The sequence below is a fragment of the Podarcis vaucheri genome, assembly GCF_965113315.1.
Source record: "Podarcis vaucheri genome assembly, chromosome: 4".
Classification (NCBI taxonomy): domain Eukaryota; kingdom Metazoa; phylum Chordata; class Lepidosauria; order Squamata; family Lacertidae; genus Podarcis; species Podarcis vaucheri.
The window spans coordinates 48,205,740-48,220,033 of NC_138762.1; the positions used below are offsets into that span (position 1 = coordinate 48,205,740).

Below are 14,294 nucleotides of genomic sequence, written 5' to 3' on the forward strand. Positions count from 1 at the left end.
CAAAAACCTCAAGGGAAGTATCCCAAAACAGGCAATGAGAACTGAACTTTCTGAACGAGTAGTGCTAATTGACTGTTAACCATGGGAGAGGAGGAGAATGGAATGGATTATCCTGAAGGATAGCAGCAGTGTCGCGGGCCAGTGCTGCTAGCCAGCTGCAACCTGACCTTTGGGTGACAACCATCGGCCACCAGATGCTTGCAGCTTACCTTGATGGCCCTGACTGTGGATCCTAGACCTGCCCGCAAATTGGCCTATCATGGGTAGGTTTAGAGGTTGGCCAGTCCAAAAGGAAATAATAATAATAATAATAATAATAATAATAATAATAATAATAATAATAATATATTTATAGCCCGCCCATCTGGCTGGGTTTCCCCAGCCACTCTGGGCGGCTCCCAACAGAATATTAAACTGGGTAAAACTTCAAACATTAAAAACTTCCCTACACAGGGCTGCCTTCAGATGTCTTTTAAGAGTCAGGTAGTTGTTTATTTCCTTGACATCTGGTGGGAGGGGATTCCACAGGGCGGGCTCCATCACTGAGAAGGCCCTCTGCTTGGTTCCCTATAACCTCACTTCTCACAGTAAGGGAAATGCCAGAAGGCCCTTGGGGGACGTTCCTTCAGGTATTCTGGGCCGAGGCCATTTAGGGCTTTAAAGGTCAGCACCAACACTTTGAATTGTGCTCGGAAACATACTGGGAGCCAATGTAGGTCGTTCAGGAACAGTGTTATGTGGTCTCGGCAGCCACCCCCAGTCACCAGTCTAGCTGCCACATTCTGGATTAGTTGCAGTTTCCGGGCCACCTTCAAAGGTAGCCGCACGTAGTCCAATAGTCCAAGCAGGAGATAGCTAGAGCCTGCACCACTCTGGCGAGACAGTCTGTGGGCAGGTAGGGTCTCAGCCTGAGTATCAGATGGAGCTGGTAGACAGCTGCCCTGGACACAGAATTTACCTGTGCCTCCATGGACAGCTGCGAGTCCAAAATGACTCCCATGCTACACACCTGGTCCTTCAGGGGCACAGTTGCCCCATTCAGGACCAGGGAGTCCTCCACACCTGCCCGCCTCTGGTCCCCCCAAAACAGTACTTTGCTTCAGGATGAGAACAGAAATCACTCGGTGGCAGTGCGGCAGCAGCGGAAGGCCCCATTAGCTATAGTGGTGCTTCAGGTTAAGAACAGTTTCAGGTTAAGAATGGACCTCCGGAATTAAGTACGTAACCAGAGGTACCACTGTATAGGGTTTATCAAAGTTCACCCCCACATAACACTGTATGCACATACATTATGGAACCCATCTATCTTCATTTTTCTACTTAATACACCTACAGTTAATGACTTCTAGCTTTTCTGCATCATGCAACTGAAAAAAGAAGCAAAATAATTACATGATTTTAAATTCTACTAATAAAATGTTCAGCATGCCAAGTTTTAAGGTCAAGAAAATACACAGGAATCTGGTTTAAAGCTTGATTGAGAACATGGAGGAACTGGAACTGTTTTTACATCTACATACTTGCACATATGCCTATACACACACATATATGCCAATACAGTATGTAATTTCTAGCTATGTAATCTAACTGTTCTATCTTCATCTGTATAATACCACTGCAAGAGTTGACACCATAATATAAACTAAAGCACTTCCCTGACAGTGTTGCAGTTATTAAATGGACCACACTGAAAAATAACATTTTTAAACTGTTTTCTCATTTCCCTTGCTGCTGACTTGTGGCGAACACCATGCCTGATTCTTGACAGGTCAATTATTCCAGTGCTCAGTTCCTTCCCACAGATATTAAAGCACCAAAATCACTGCTCATCTTTTCCAGACACAACCAAACAGAATTCCATTTGTTACTTTCACAAGGCCAAAGAGGTAGGAGATGAATGGATACTGAATTGTGACAAATGTCTGGACTTCAGGAAAAAGGGTGGGGGGGACCTGTGATAAAATCGATTTTTTGAGTTAGGCCCCAGAAGAAACATTTCCTCTGATACTCAGTTCCGTGAAAAATGAGATATACTTATTTTAAGTATTTCCCTGACTAAAAATACACATTCTGCGACTGAAAAAATACAGTACTCATATCATATATCTAAAGCCATTTCTAAAACAGGTTTTTCTTCTATTGAAATGGTATTCCCTTAAGCAGAATCATATCAATGCATAAAATATGACACTTTTAAAAAGATTGCCCTTTTTCTCTGAGAAGTGAACCATTTTCATTTAAAAGATTTCTTGCGATTATGTCTAAAAAAAGCATAAACCCAAGATAATTACAAAGATAATTAAGGAACCAAAGAAAATGCCCATGCAATGACAGTTTGTGAATGCAGTAGTTTTTGCACGTAAGCCTATAAATAGTCTCCTATACAAGCAGATACTTTAACCAACGCCCCCCCCCCCCAGTATCTGACATTTAACTGTTGACAGTACAATTTGTTACAGTCTTTTTCTTTCTTTCTTTTTTTATACTGAAGGAGACACCAAGAGGCAGAGTGGCTGAAGGTTACATTAATCTACACAACAGTTTAGGGCCCATGAGTTTAACATATCTATAGGCAGGGACAGTCTAAAAGCCTTCGCTCTACAAAGAAGTAGCCTTCAGAATGTGCAATACCCTGGCATACACTACTGGAAAATAACAGCCATTAATGAGACCATCACTCAGTCTTCAAGAAGTCTACAGAATTTTCATTTAGCAGTTCTTATTTTTTATTTTACTGGGAGAAAACATTCTAGTTATATTAACAACAGAAAATATGCAAAAATAATAATAATTCAATCCTACTTGGGTGACTGAGTTTGTCTAATGGTTGTTTTGTTAAACCATTTCTTAACCTTATTTTTGTGTACCGATGAAGACACGCATAACTAGTCCCGCCTCTTGTCTGCAACAGTGCCATCTAGATGCTTCTAGGATCTAGAAGACCTTTTCTGTTGTTTGCCTCCCAGCAAATGGTATTCAGGGGAATATTTCCTCTCAAATTTCATCTAGTTATTATGTTTATTATCAGTGAATATACCTGTAACTTCATCAATATGGTTTCCTTCAAAACCATATAAGCCAGCACCCAAACCATCTCCACATTTGTGATTTATAATAGATTATGCATTGTGCAAAGAAGGATGGCTATCCTAAATCTACATTCCATCAATTTCATTGAGTGCCCCCAAGTTGTTGTGTTATGAAAGAGGAAGAACCTTCTTCTGCTTCTTTCTTCACACCAGTCATAATTTTATAAATGTCTACATTGTCTTCCCTTAGCCATATTTTTTTTTTCTAAAGCAAGAGAACCAAAGCACTTTAGCTTTTCTCTGTAGCACAAGTGCTCCAAATTCTTGTTAATTTTACTTGCCATTTTCTGTACCTCTGGAAGATCTATAACATTTTTTGTGGCTGGAACTATTTGAGACCACAAATGGTGTTTGCAACCAGAACTATTTATACACAATATTCCAAAATTGCCCACAGCATGGGCTTATATAAAGGCATTATAATACTGTTTTATTTTTAATCTCTATTTAGTGATCCCTAACATGAATTTTACCTTTTAGTTACACCTGATTTGGAGGTTCAGTGGACCTCTTCACTGCAACCCTAAAGAATTTGTTCACCTGCAAATTTCGCTTTCTCAGTTAATTTATAAATTAGCAGAATAACAATGGTACTAATACAAATCCCAGAGACCACACTATTTATTTCTCTTCATTTCAATTGTCTATTGAATTGTCTACCACTGTGGAATTCTGGTGTACACATTTAACTTCATTATAGAAAACAGGCTAACTCCTACTTGTGGAAAGCCCCGTATGCATACTGGACAATATGTAATTAACTCGCCAAAACACACAAGCCTATTATTACTTTAATAGTTTTTATTTACCTTCTTCCGTGGTACGGGCAGATTTTGATTCACTGTCCATCCCTTGAAACTCATTGAAGTATGGCCGAACTTTAATTTCATAAGTAACTCCTTTCTTCAAGTTGACTAGGACAGCACTGCGCTCTGTGGGAACTTTGGCCTCTAGGGTCTGCCATGCAGAAGGGGAAGGTAGGCCTGATGTTTGTCGATATATGACTCGATAGCCTTGAATAAATTGTGATTGGCGGTCAACCTGAAATAATATTAACACAAACATTTCTACCATCAGATGAAGAAGGAATTTTACTTCATTTTCTCTGAGCTTCCATACACAGATGATTTCGTTCTGGAATAAAACCCATCCACTCTGGCTCAACAAACAAAACTGCCAAATTGAATACACTCGTCCAACAGTTATTAGAAACACTGAAAGTGGGGTACAGGGATGTCTGCACAAATATGCTGCTTTGTTCTAAACAGTGTTGCTGTGTGGTCAAGCAAAGTGCCCAAAAGAATAACATACAAGGCATATTTAGTATATCTGTATACAGCTGGCTGAATGGTTAATTCTAGCCAGAAAGTCAAGATTCGACAAAGTAGGATTTTCTTCACTCTCTTGACAGCTTGCTTAGCTCATCAAAGATTTCCCAGAATTAAGAGTTATATTGGGCTATATCAAAAGTGAATGAGTGCAAGGTTAAAGACCTACGCCATCTTACTAATATCAATTACCTTTACTAAATTCCCTTTACACTTCTCATTAACTTCTTCAATGGGGGATCAGGTTCTTATTATAGGAAAGCACACACAACAAGCTAAACAAGAAACTGAAATAAAATTTATGAGATCAATGCATAAATATGTTTCATCAAAACTGCTGTTGTTAAAAAACCTTGCAACATATGTTACAACAGCATTAAGCTTGCATTTTATAAACTTCTCTAGATACACTTTAAGGGAATTTATGCACTGAAGGAGGGACATAACTCACAATAATAGCTTGTTAATACTGAAAGAATCAAGCTGTGTTTTTAAGAAGAACATTAAGCAGCTGCTTCCAAATGAAGGGGGTTTGTAAATCAGGACAAATTGTTTTTATCCACATTTGAGTTTCATTAATTAAATGCTTTACGGACATAGATACTTTATGAACCAAGTGTTTACTACAAAACACACTTTCAGTTACTCTCTATAGTTCGTTATATATAGCCACAACCTATGGTATTCAAGGTATATGGTGCAGCAATAAAAGGAATATTTTATTCTTCTTTACATATTAGTATTTGACTTTGATGGCTGTGAAGTTTTCCTGTCTTACCACATGTGGAAAAGTATTAACTTCAGGCCACATACTTGGATTGCATTATTATATGTAAAGAAATGGATGCAGAATAAAAAGTGTCTAAGATTCACACAGCAGCAAACATAGAATAAAGAAAACCCCGCCCCTTGCTCTCTCCCAGTTATCAATGCTCAGCAGCCCCCACCCTTCTGCAGAGTCTTCCTACCAAGACCTAACATGAATAAAGCTACATGACTTAAGATAGTCTTGTTTAAGCCACCAAATTTAAGCTTTAAAAATGGTCATATCTAAATTATAGTAGTGGGCTTAAGTCCTTTGCTCACACTCACAGGCAGGCTTGCAAAAATCTGGTGGCCCAGGTGACAGTGCTAACTTAAAAACTGGTCTTGGCTGCTGAAGGCAGAGGGTGGTATTCAATTACCTAACACGCACAGACATTCCCCCTTACTTTTTAGGAGGAAAAAAGTGAGTGTTATGGTGCAAAAAATACGGTAAGTTCTACTCAGGCTAGACCCAATGAACAAAGCTGTCAACTTTCAGATTTGAGAATAAGGGATCAGCAGCCTCACCTGTCCCGGGGACAGTCTACAGGATATCTAACAATCTGGGATAGCAGCGGGAAGCAGCAGGAAACAGTGAAAATAAGGGAATTTCCCGCAAGAAAAGGGAAGGTTGACAGCTATGCCAATGAAATTAATGGACCTATGTTAGTCATGCCCATTAAGTTCAAAGAGTGTACTCTGATACTGCACTGAATTGTTGAACAGGACAGGAACCAAGTATTTTCTCCTCCCACACTTGCTCCTGAGTGCAAGGCCTTAACGCCTCCCAATTTCCCAACACAATTCTCTCATTTGTCATCCTGCACTCTCCCCTCTCTCATTTCACTATGCTTTAATTTCTCAATAACTCTGTTGCTCTTTCATATTATTGTTAACCTCAACCTTCCCCCTTTTCTCATTTAAACAAAATATTTTAAACCTATTTGTTCCCCTGCTATTTCCCCCCATCCCGTTCTACCTTTCTTTTTCTGTATCTTACTTCCTCTGCTTCTCATACATACACATCCCTTCCCCTCGTTTTCTCCTCTTCCTAGAAGCAGGGCTTGATTTGACCCTGAATATAGTACCAATGTTTCTTTCAATGAAAGAACTCAACTCTAGAGAATATGTGGTCCAAATGCTAAAAGTGGCTTTGAAGATATGTAGAGTAATTTTCCATCATCTTTTATTAATCACACCCAGCAGCCATTCATTAGCAGAAGAGTTCCCAAGGAAGGTCGATATTTCCAGGTAGGGTTGTTGGAAGAAATCAATCATGGTCATTTCTAATAATACAAACAGACCTGATTTGCAGTTCCTGGACTAATGTTATCCCAGTGAGTTCTGTGCTTCCTGACCCTACTTAGTGTCAACATGTGTTTACAAATATGCGTTCTGAGAGAAAACCCACTTAGAAATGTGTATTTGGAGAAAATATGTTTAAAATATGCATTAAAAATTATTCGGATCTTAAATTTTGCAAAAAATAAATAAAAATATTTGTACCAGTAGTGGACGGTGTGGGCTCACCTGACTTCCCATCATATGAGTCACTGCTATTTGCCAGGAATGGAAGGGGCAAGGGGGGGGGAGTCAGAACTTGCTGGTATAAAAATACCAGCAAGAGTGCTGAATTGGTTCCACCAATGCATTTGCACCATACTGACCTCTGTTGCTTCACCTCTCTATTTTCTTCTCCTTCTTGATAAGTGGCAGTGACTCAGCTGTCAACAGGTAAGGTAAGCTCTGTTGCCCTACGACACTGTCCACTCCTGATTTGTCCCCCTGTTCATAGTTACATATATCAGTTATGTATCCTGGCCACAAAATGAACAATGTGCTGGGTCGAAGCAAGATTTGTTGCATAGTTCCTAGATCCCAAATGTCACTTTGGTTTCTAAATAGTAGCTAGGTACTATAATGCTGGCAGCAGCAGCAATAATTGCAAAGAAGTTTACAACTGTGGTTTGTCAGCACATTCTTGGTGTGTTATAGTGACATCTGTTTTTATATCCAGCCCTCATAAAGGTCTACAGTACCACTGGATGATACAGAAATGCTGCCTAGCAAGGAGGTTTCTTAAAAGGTGGGATAGATGAATGAATGAATAAAATAAACATTCCATATGGAAAAATGTTGTCATGGATATAAAAGTCCAAAACTGTTTTTTCCAATTAACAATTGATTAATGTGTGATGGATTCAGATTAAGTTAGCTGAATTTAGTTTCCTTCAATGCAACCTAAAATCATGACTAAGTTTATTGATTTCAATGGTACCTAGGTTCGACAACTATATCTGGTTCTGATTCATTATCACTGTGTCTAATAAGTGATTCTGAGAACATTAAAGGAACTCAAATTTGCTTAGTAAGGCGTGTTCTAACAGTTATATCATAGGTGTTCTATGTTACGCTTAAACATCGTTCAGCAAAAAACTATCATCCATGCTAAGTATACTAGTAACAACAATGTCCTATATGAAAACAGAGCATGGGCAATATCTAGGGATGAGCCCACTAGTAAGGCAGATGGCAGACTACAGGCTGACAAGACCCACTCCTGTAGCAGTCAGTGCAACACAAGAGTGGTCATGCTTTGTGTCTTGGTAATATGTATACCTTGATAATATGTACACAGACTAGCATCCACCCTGTGAACTTCTCCTTGTTAAACACAAATGACCATCAAATAGCTGTCACACATCATACATGTTACACTGAAAGTATACACTTCAGAGACTTTCAAGATACTCCAGTTTTAATTAAAGTATGCATTTTAATGAACTACCTCACATGTCTGCTTATGAGGATGAAAGGATTGCAAATAATATTGTATACTAAAAAGTGCTAATAAAACTATTGGCACCAGGAACGAATTCAAGCAATAGCACTGTCACAAGTATTTGTAAGGTCAAAATATAATGGTAATCGAGGCCGTTCCCCTCTTTGTTAATATTTCGTTAAATGTACCTTATAACCTATAGAACAGTTGCCATCATTAGATAATGTTTAATACTCTATCAATAAAACTCTACATAGCCAGAAGCAGATGCCAGATCTCCTAAACAGTCTTGCTAAAATTACCCAATATAGTTGAGAATAACCACTTTCAGACTTTTAACTTCTGGACAAATTTCAAAACTTTTAATTCATATATTATGTTCCTGCAAACAAATATTATTATTAAAGGTTAATTTCTGTGACACATTGAAATTTGAAGAATTCCTCCTTAATTACCGGTACATATTTATTAATATCATAAGAAAGATAGTAAGAACTATAATGCAAAATTCATTAAAATTGCTACCGATCTGAGCTATGGATAAGCAAAGAATCAGAAATTTTTAAAAATGCTGTATTGGGCATGGTTAAACCCATGAATACTATAAAAACAAAACAGTTTTAAAGACTCATCCACTGTTTCAAAATGATTCCTTACTTTTGGTGGTCTTTGTAATAGACTGAACTAATCATATGTCACTCTCAGTAACTATTATGTATTATCCAAGGCAAGTTATAATTTCTGTGTTACTGAAAAAATGCGAGGCCATGTGTTATCGATGCTGTTCTCTAATTAAGTGGAACAGTGAAGCACGATAGATATGAATGTGACTGGTTTTAATTTTGGCTTCTGTAAATACAAGAGAAACATGAGCTGACTTTGTTAGCAATTCTGTGTTGTCACATTGTCAACTGTATGATCACATTTTTGCTATGAAAAGAAGCCTTACAGAATTCCACAGTTGGCTCTACTACTTACAATCCAGACATTATGCGTGAATAGAGATTATGATGTGTCCAACTGGAAACCTATAATGGTATCACAATAACCACCTGGCATGGTCCTCAGAACTTGTCCTACCATGTGTTGAGAAGAATCTTTGAATTCCCCTAGATTTCTGATCAGGACAGATATATGGTAAGTCTCTTCACCACTTTACCTAGAGCTAATTTACCACCCAATCACTTTGCAAGCTAATCTGCCACTTAGCAAGGCAATCATAGACCTGAGCAAAGCTCCAAGCCAGCAGGGGAATACTAAGATTTTCCTTATAATCTAGCAAGGTAGTACAGATAACCAGTTTACAAGTGATTGCATAATGGCATACTAAGTTTATTAGTCAACGGAGGAATTTCTTTCAAGTGCATAGGCTCTTCCCCTTCCTCAAATCCCAATTTAAGAAAGCCCTTTTGACTGTGCTAGATTGTGGCCATAGTTTATAGTGGATGCAAATCTGTTCCTTGGTAACAATGGTGTGAGGTCTAGGCATACAATATGACCACCTACATCAGAAGAAATAGACAAGCGGTGGCAGGAGGAAACACCAATTAGCTTGCTACTCAGATTCTCCTACAAGATTGGCTCCCTTTTCAAATGTTCATTCCAGGTGTTCTGTTTGGCAAACTGCAAAGTACTGGTAACTTATGAGAGACAGCCAAGAGGCGACATTCAGAGATTTTGGCAGGGGGGGGGAAATGTTTCAAAGTTACTAATACTACTACAACTACTAATAATAATAAATCTGATAATTTCCCATTCCATTATAATCTTAGTGGATGAAATAGTACAGCATTCTTTATTACCTTTAAATTAAATAAAAATGCATACAATGGGAGGTAACAGTATTTTAAAATCTAATTATAGGAATGTATCAGAGTGGAAAGTTACTATAAAACTGCTGGTTTTGTTTTGGGCATAAATTAAATTATCTACTTTTTTTAGAATAAAGGGGCCTTGATGGTTGATAGTATCATTTTTCAACATCATTTCCCTCCTATCTCGTTAGCTTCATGCTATACCGTAGTTATATAGAAGGTATTTATATTTTCAAACAATAAAACTTTGCAACAGAGGGGAGGATTTCCAAATAACTGTTGACAGAAATAACAAGAGTAGAACAGAAAGTGGGAGTGGCCGAAAGTTGGCTGCCAGCAGTCAGACTGCCAAAAACATATTGCCTGTCTCCTGCCTAACCAAATTCGAAATTGCAAAAGGTAAAAACAAAGGGTCATTACTCATCTGGCATTTGCCAGCTACTTGTACTGGGTCTTTGTGTTAAGTTAATAATCCTGGCTTCACTCTCTGGATAATATGGATGTTATTTTGGATACTGGATAATTAATTGGTTTTGTCCTGGGTGCTGGAAACTTTTTAATTAGCTGCTCTGACTTTTCTCTTCCTTTTCTGTTTCCTCCCTGAAGCAATTTTCACATGTCTCTGGTGGGTATTGTGTGCTGCCTGGTTGGTAGTGGGTCACTGCTTTTCTCCTCTAGCATGTAAATTGGAATTAGTAATCATAATAATTGTTATTTTGCTTTGCAGTAAGAAATATGTGTCCCTTTTCATTGTGAAAGAGCAGTAGCAAAAAGGGAGATTTTACTCACTTCATTTTGGTTCTCCCTAACACATGCTGCTTGCATTGGACTTCTTAAGATTTGGTATTTCAGCAGACTGTGAGCAAATGACCTCTATAAACTCTGCTTCAAATCTGCCTAAAATATTAATATCACTTCAATCACTTAATAAGGCAGGATTCTGCTAAATGAATGGAATTTGCTTTTATACCAGGCCCATGTCAGTGCTGTAGGGGCAACTGTAAGTAAGCTACTCAATGCTTTTTGCTTCTACCTCTATGGCATACCTGGTAATGTATGTATGTATGTCTGTTTGCTTGTTTGTTTGTTTTTGTTTGTTTTATGCCATAAAAGGTCATAAAAACAATCTGATCATTCAGTTGTTACTATTTTAGTCCCAGAGATATGAAAGAGAAAATAAGAATTATGATATTGTATGCATAAAAGTCTGTCTCAGCTAAGTGTATAGAACATAAATACTTGCATGAGAGTGTGAGAGGTTTTTAACAAACAATATCGAGTATACACTCTTAGCATCACTTTCTCTAATATCAAACTTGGGCAGTGAATGGTGACAGAACTACAGTGGTACCTCAGCTTAAGTACTTAATTCATTCCAGAGGTCCGTTCTTAACCTGAAACTGTTCTTAACCTGAAGCACCACATGGGGCCTCCTGCTGCTGCCGTGCCGCCAGAGCCCGATTTCTGTTCTTATCCTGAAGCAAAGTTCTTAACCTGAAGCACTATTTCTGGCTTAGTGGAGTGTGTAACCTGAAGCGTATGTAACCTGAAGCGTATGTAACCCGAGGTACCACTGAATAGGGTGGTCAAATGTTTAGAGATAGCCATAGCTGTACAGCACACAATTATATTATTTCTTTCATCAATATAACATATATCCCAAAATATTTAGGTTTCACATGTCTTCCCCATGTTTCATTGCTCCTATGCCTATAGCAAAATTTATAATGCAAAAATATATTCCTTGTCGCACTTTGTGCTTCCTTGGCGAATTAGTCTTGATTTCCCATCTGTGGTAATCCCTCCCCCACCTGCTACCCCAGAGGGAAATAGCCTGAAGGACAGAGCTACTAATTTTGCGGCCTAGATAAGTTTTGATTCTACGGTTACAAGTTCCTTCCCAAAAGTAGTGGGGAAAGAAATGCTACATTTTGAAGCTTTCCTCTCTAATAGCATCAAATTTACAAACATCATTGCTTGAACAGGAATGTTGTAGGTAATGCCAAGATGATAGTGGCTTTGATACCACTGAAGCTCATACTACAGAATCAAATACCATTCTTTACCTTAGGCATGAATCAGAGAATGCCTTCTAGGAAGGAAGTAGATTACTACAAAAGGTCATTAGGAAACCGAGTCTTCTGGGAAGAAGGTCCATTGCATGGAACTGGACAGAGAAGTATTAAAATATCACAGTATAATTTTGATCACTCAGCAGGATATCCATGCTGAAGAATCTTGTAAATATCACTTCTGCTTTACAGCAAGCTTCAAGATACATTCTGCTAAGACATCTTTGTTATAAGAAAATAAACATGTACCGGTAGTTAAAATTCTGTGTGCTGTACAGCAATGTCATGGAAACTGTCGGTCTTCGAAAGAGTAATGTAGCTGTGCCAGTGCAGCGCTTTTCATTCACCTGGATCTTTACAGGTTAAACAAAAACGTATATACGGAAGCCCTTGCATGATTCTCATTGTCTAATCATAATCACCATAAAGAATTAAAAATTAATTTGATTTTTCTTGGCGGCTGCATGTATGGTTATAGTAACGATCTGAAAGGACTGAAAAGGTGTAAACTTGAATGCTTGGCACAAGAGTATGTGGTGCATTGTCCTTATGGAAAAAATGACTCACAAAATTAAGACTGGCAAGAGGAACAAAGCACAAAGATACCTTTGCGGGAGAACGGTGGAGCTTCATTTCATTTGCAAATGCTCCAGAAAATCAACAACCAGTTACAAAGGTTCATACTAAACTTGTGGATCACTTAATAGGTACATATTGTATAGAAGTATACTGTTCAATCAGCCTTAGATATTTCTAGATACATTTCTTCTATTGAGTGTACATCTTCAGGTGATCCCATGTCTGTGCATTTCACTTTAGAACGGCTCTCTTTGACTAAAATATTAGATTTACCAGGGCAAACAGAATACTATATTAACCCCCACATTAGAAACATACACACAGAGAGAGCGAGAGAGAGAGAGAGCACGCAATGGCATACTTTCACTGTAAAAGCCAGAAAACATAATTCCTAGAGCAGTTACTGTGAAAGTTGCTGAGTGTGTGGCTGCTTGTTTTTGTTGCTACGCTTCTTAAAATACTTTTCAACTTCAAAAACAAAATATGAGCATTTATTTTTATAAGTTGTGCTGTATGTACGGGGATACAGGCTTTCATTGTGCATTTTTGGGGGCCTCCAGGGAAATAATAATAAAAGGAATTAAAAGGGAAAGAGTAGAGCTTTCACTGTATATTCACAAAAATCTTACCGTCCAGGTCACTTGGACAGTGGTAGGGGTTAGCACAACAGGATTATGAAGCCGCACAATGACATCCCCAAGCTCTTTTTGCACCTGCCTGTGATCCACGCCTTGCGCTGGTGGGCTGATATCTGTTGGGTCAAACACACATGAGGAAAGCCAATCAGAATAATTAATTCATTATGATGACTAAAAAGCTTAATGAATATTTAATTCAATATCCTTACTGGAATTAGTTAGTTGGTTTTCAATTAATGCAGTGGATGAGACTGAACTGTAGACCTAACAGGGCATGGAGGAAACATTTTGTATTTTCACATATGGTAATATATGAAACCTATTCTAATAACTATTATAGATACATTCTTACATATTTTAATTACCTAAAGATGTATGATGTGAAAGCTTTGAAACACTAAAATAATAACAGCCTTGATGCGCCATGAACTGGCAGGCCAGATTCAAAATTTAAGCAAATTATTTCCCCCCATTAAAATTGTGTGCATTACTTGCAATAATATTTCAGAGTTTTATTAAAAGGCCTTGAAACATAACTGTAGAATTCATAAATACTCATATCTATATATAGGCTTTTGCCATCTAAGATGTATATTTTTAGGATCCACCTTATTTTTGTGATTGTAAGTTGTTTTAAGTTGTTTTTACATTGTGTTTAATTGTGGTAACCTGTTCTGGGACCTCATGGTAAAGAAAGGGATGGAATTAAAACAATCATAATGATACTAATAACTTGTGCACAACAATTTCTCTATAAAATGTTACCTGTGTTTGTCTCTGTGCATTTGGCAGTGATGCAAAGTGCATGGGGGTAAAACCCTAATCTTCCACTTGACTGGATTTATTCAGGCCAAAATGTGACTACTACACAGACTACTACGCAGAGCACTAAGTGGCCGTGGTAGCTGCTGGTGGTCCTCACTGCTGTCCCCACTCATTTGCCCAAGTGGAAGAGTGGGTAAGGATGGGGAGCAGCAGCAATGGCTCCAGGAGTGGGACATCTTGGAACACTAGGGTCTTGGCCAATACCCAGTAGTGTCTATGAGTATATAGGGTGCTTTCATTATATATTTTTTTTGTTAAAGGTAGGTGTTGGTCTGCCGTAGCCGCAACAAAATTAAAAAAATCCTTCCAGTAGCACCTTAGAGACCAACTGTTTGTTATTGGTATGAGCTTTCGTGTGCATGC

At 38.2% G+C, this 14,294-nt stretch overlaps 1 protein-coding gene across 21 annotated transcripts in view; it reads right to left on the reverse strand.

Moving 5' to 3' along the window:
* The window catches only part of ROBO2 (roundabout guidance receptor 2), an 810,838-nt gene that overhangs the window by 80,807 nt on the left and 715,737 nt on the right, over window positions 1–14,294 (reverse strand). For all 21 annotated transcript variants that reach the window (XM_082220702.1, XM_082220695.1, XM_082220699.1 and 18 more), the window contains 2 exons: window positions 13,098–13,219; window positions 3,899–4,130 (listed from right to left, as the gene is read on the reverse strand). In XM_082220702.1, coding sequence (XP_082076828.1) covers window positions 3,899–4,130; window positions 13,098–13,219 — 354 coding nt within the window. The remainder of the gene's footprint in view (window positions 1–3,898; window positions 4,131–13,097; window positions 13,220–14,294) is intronic.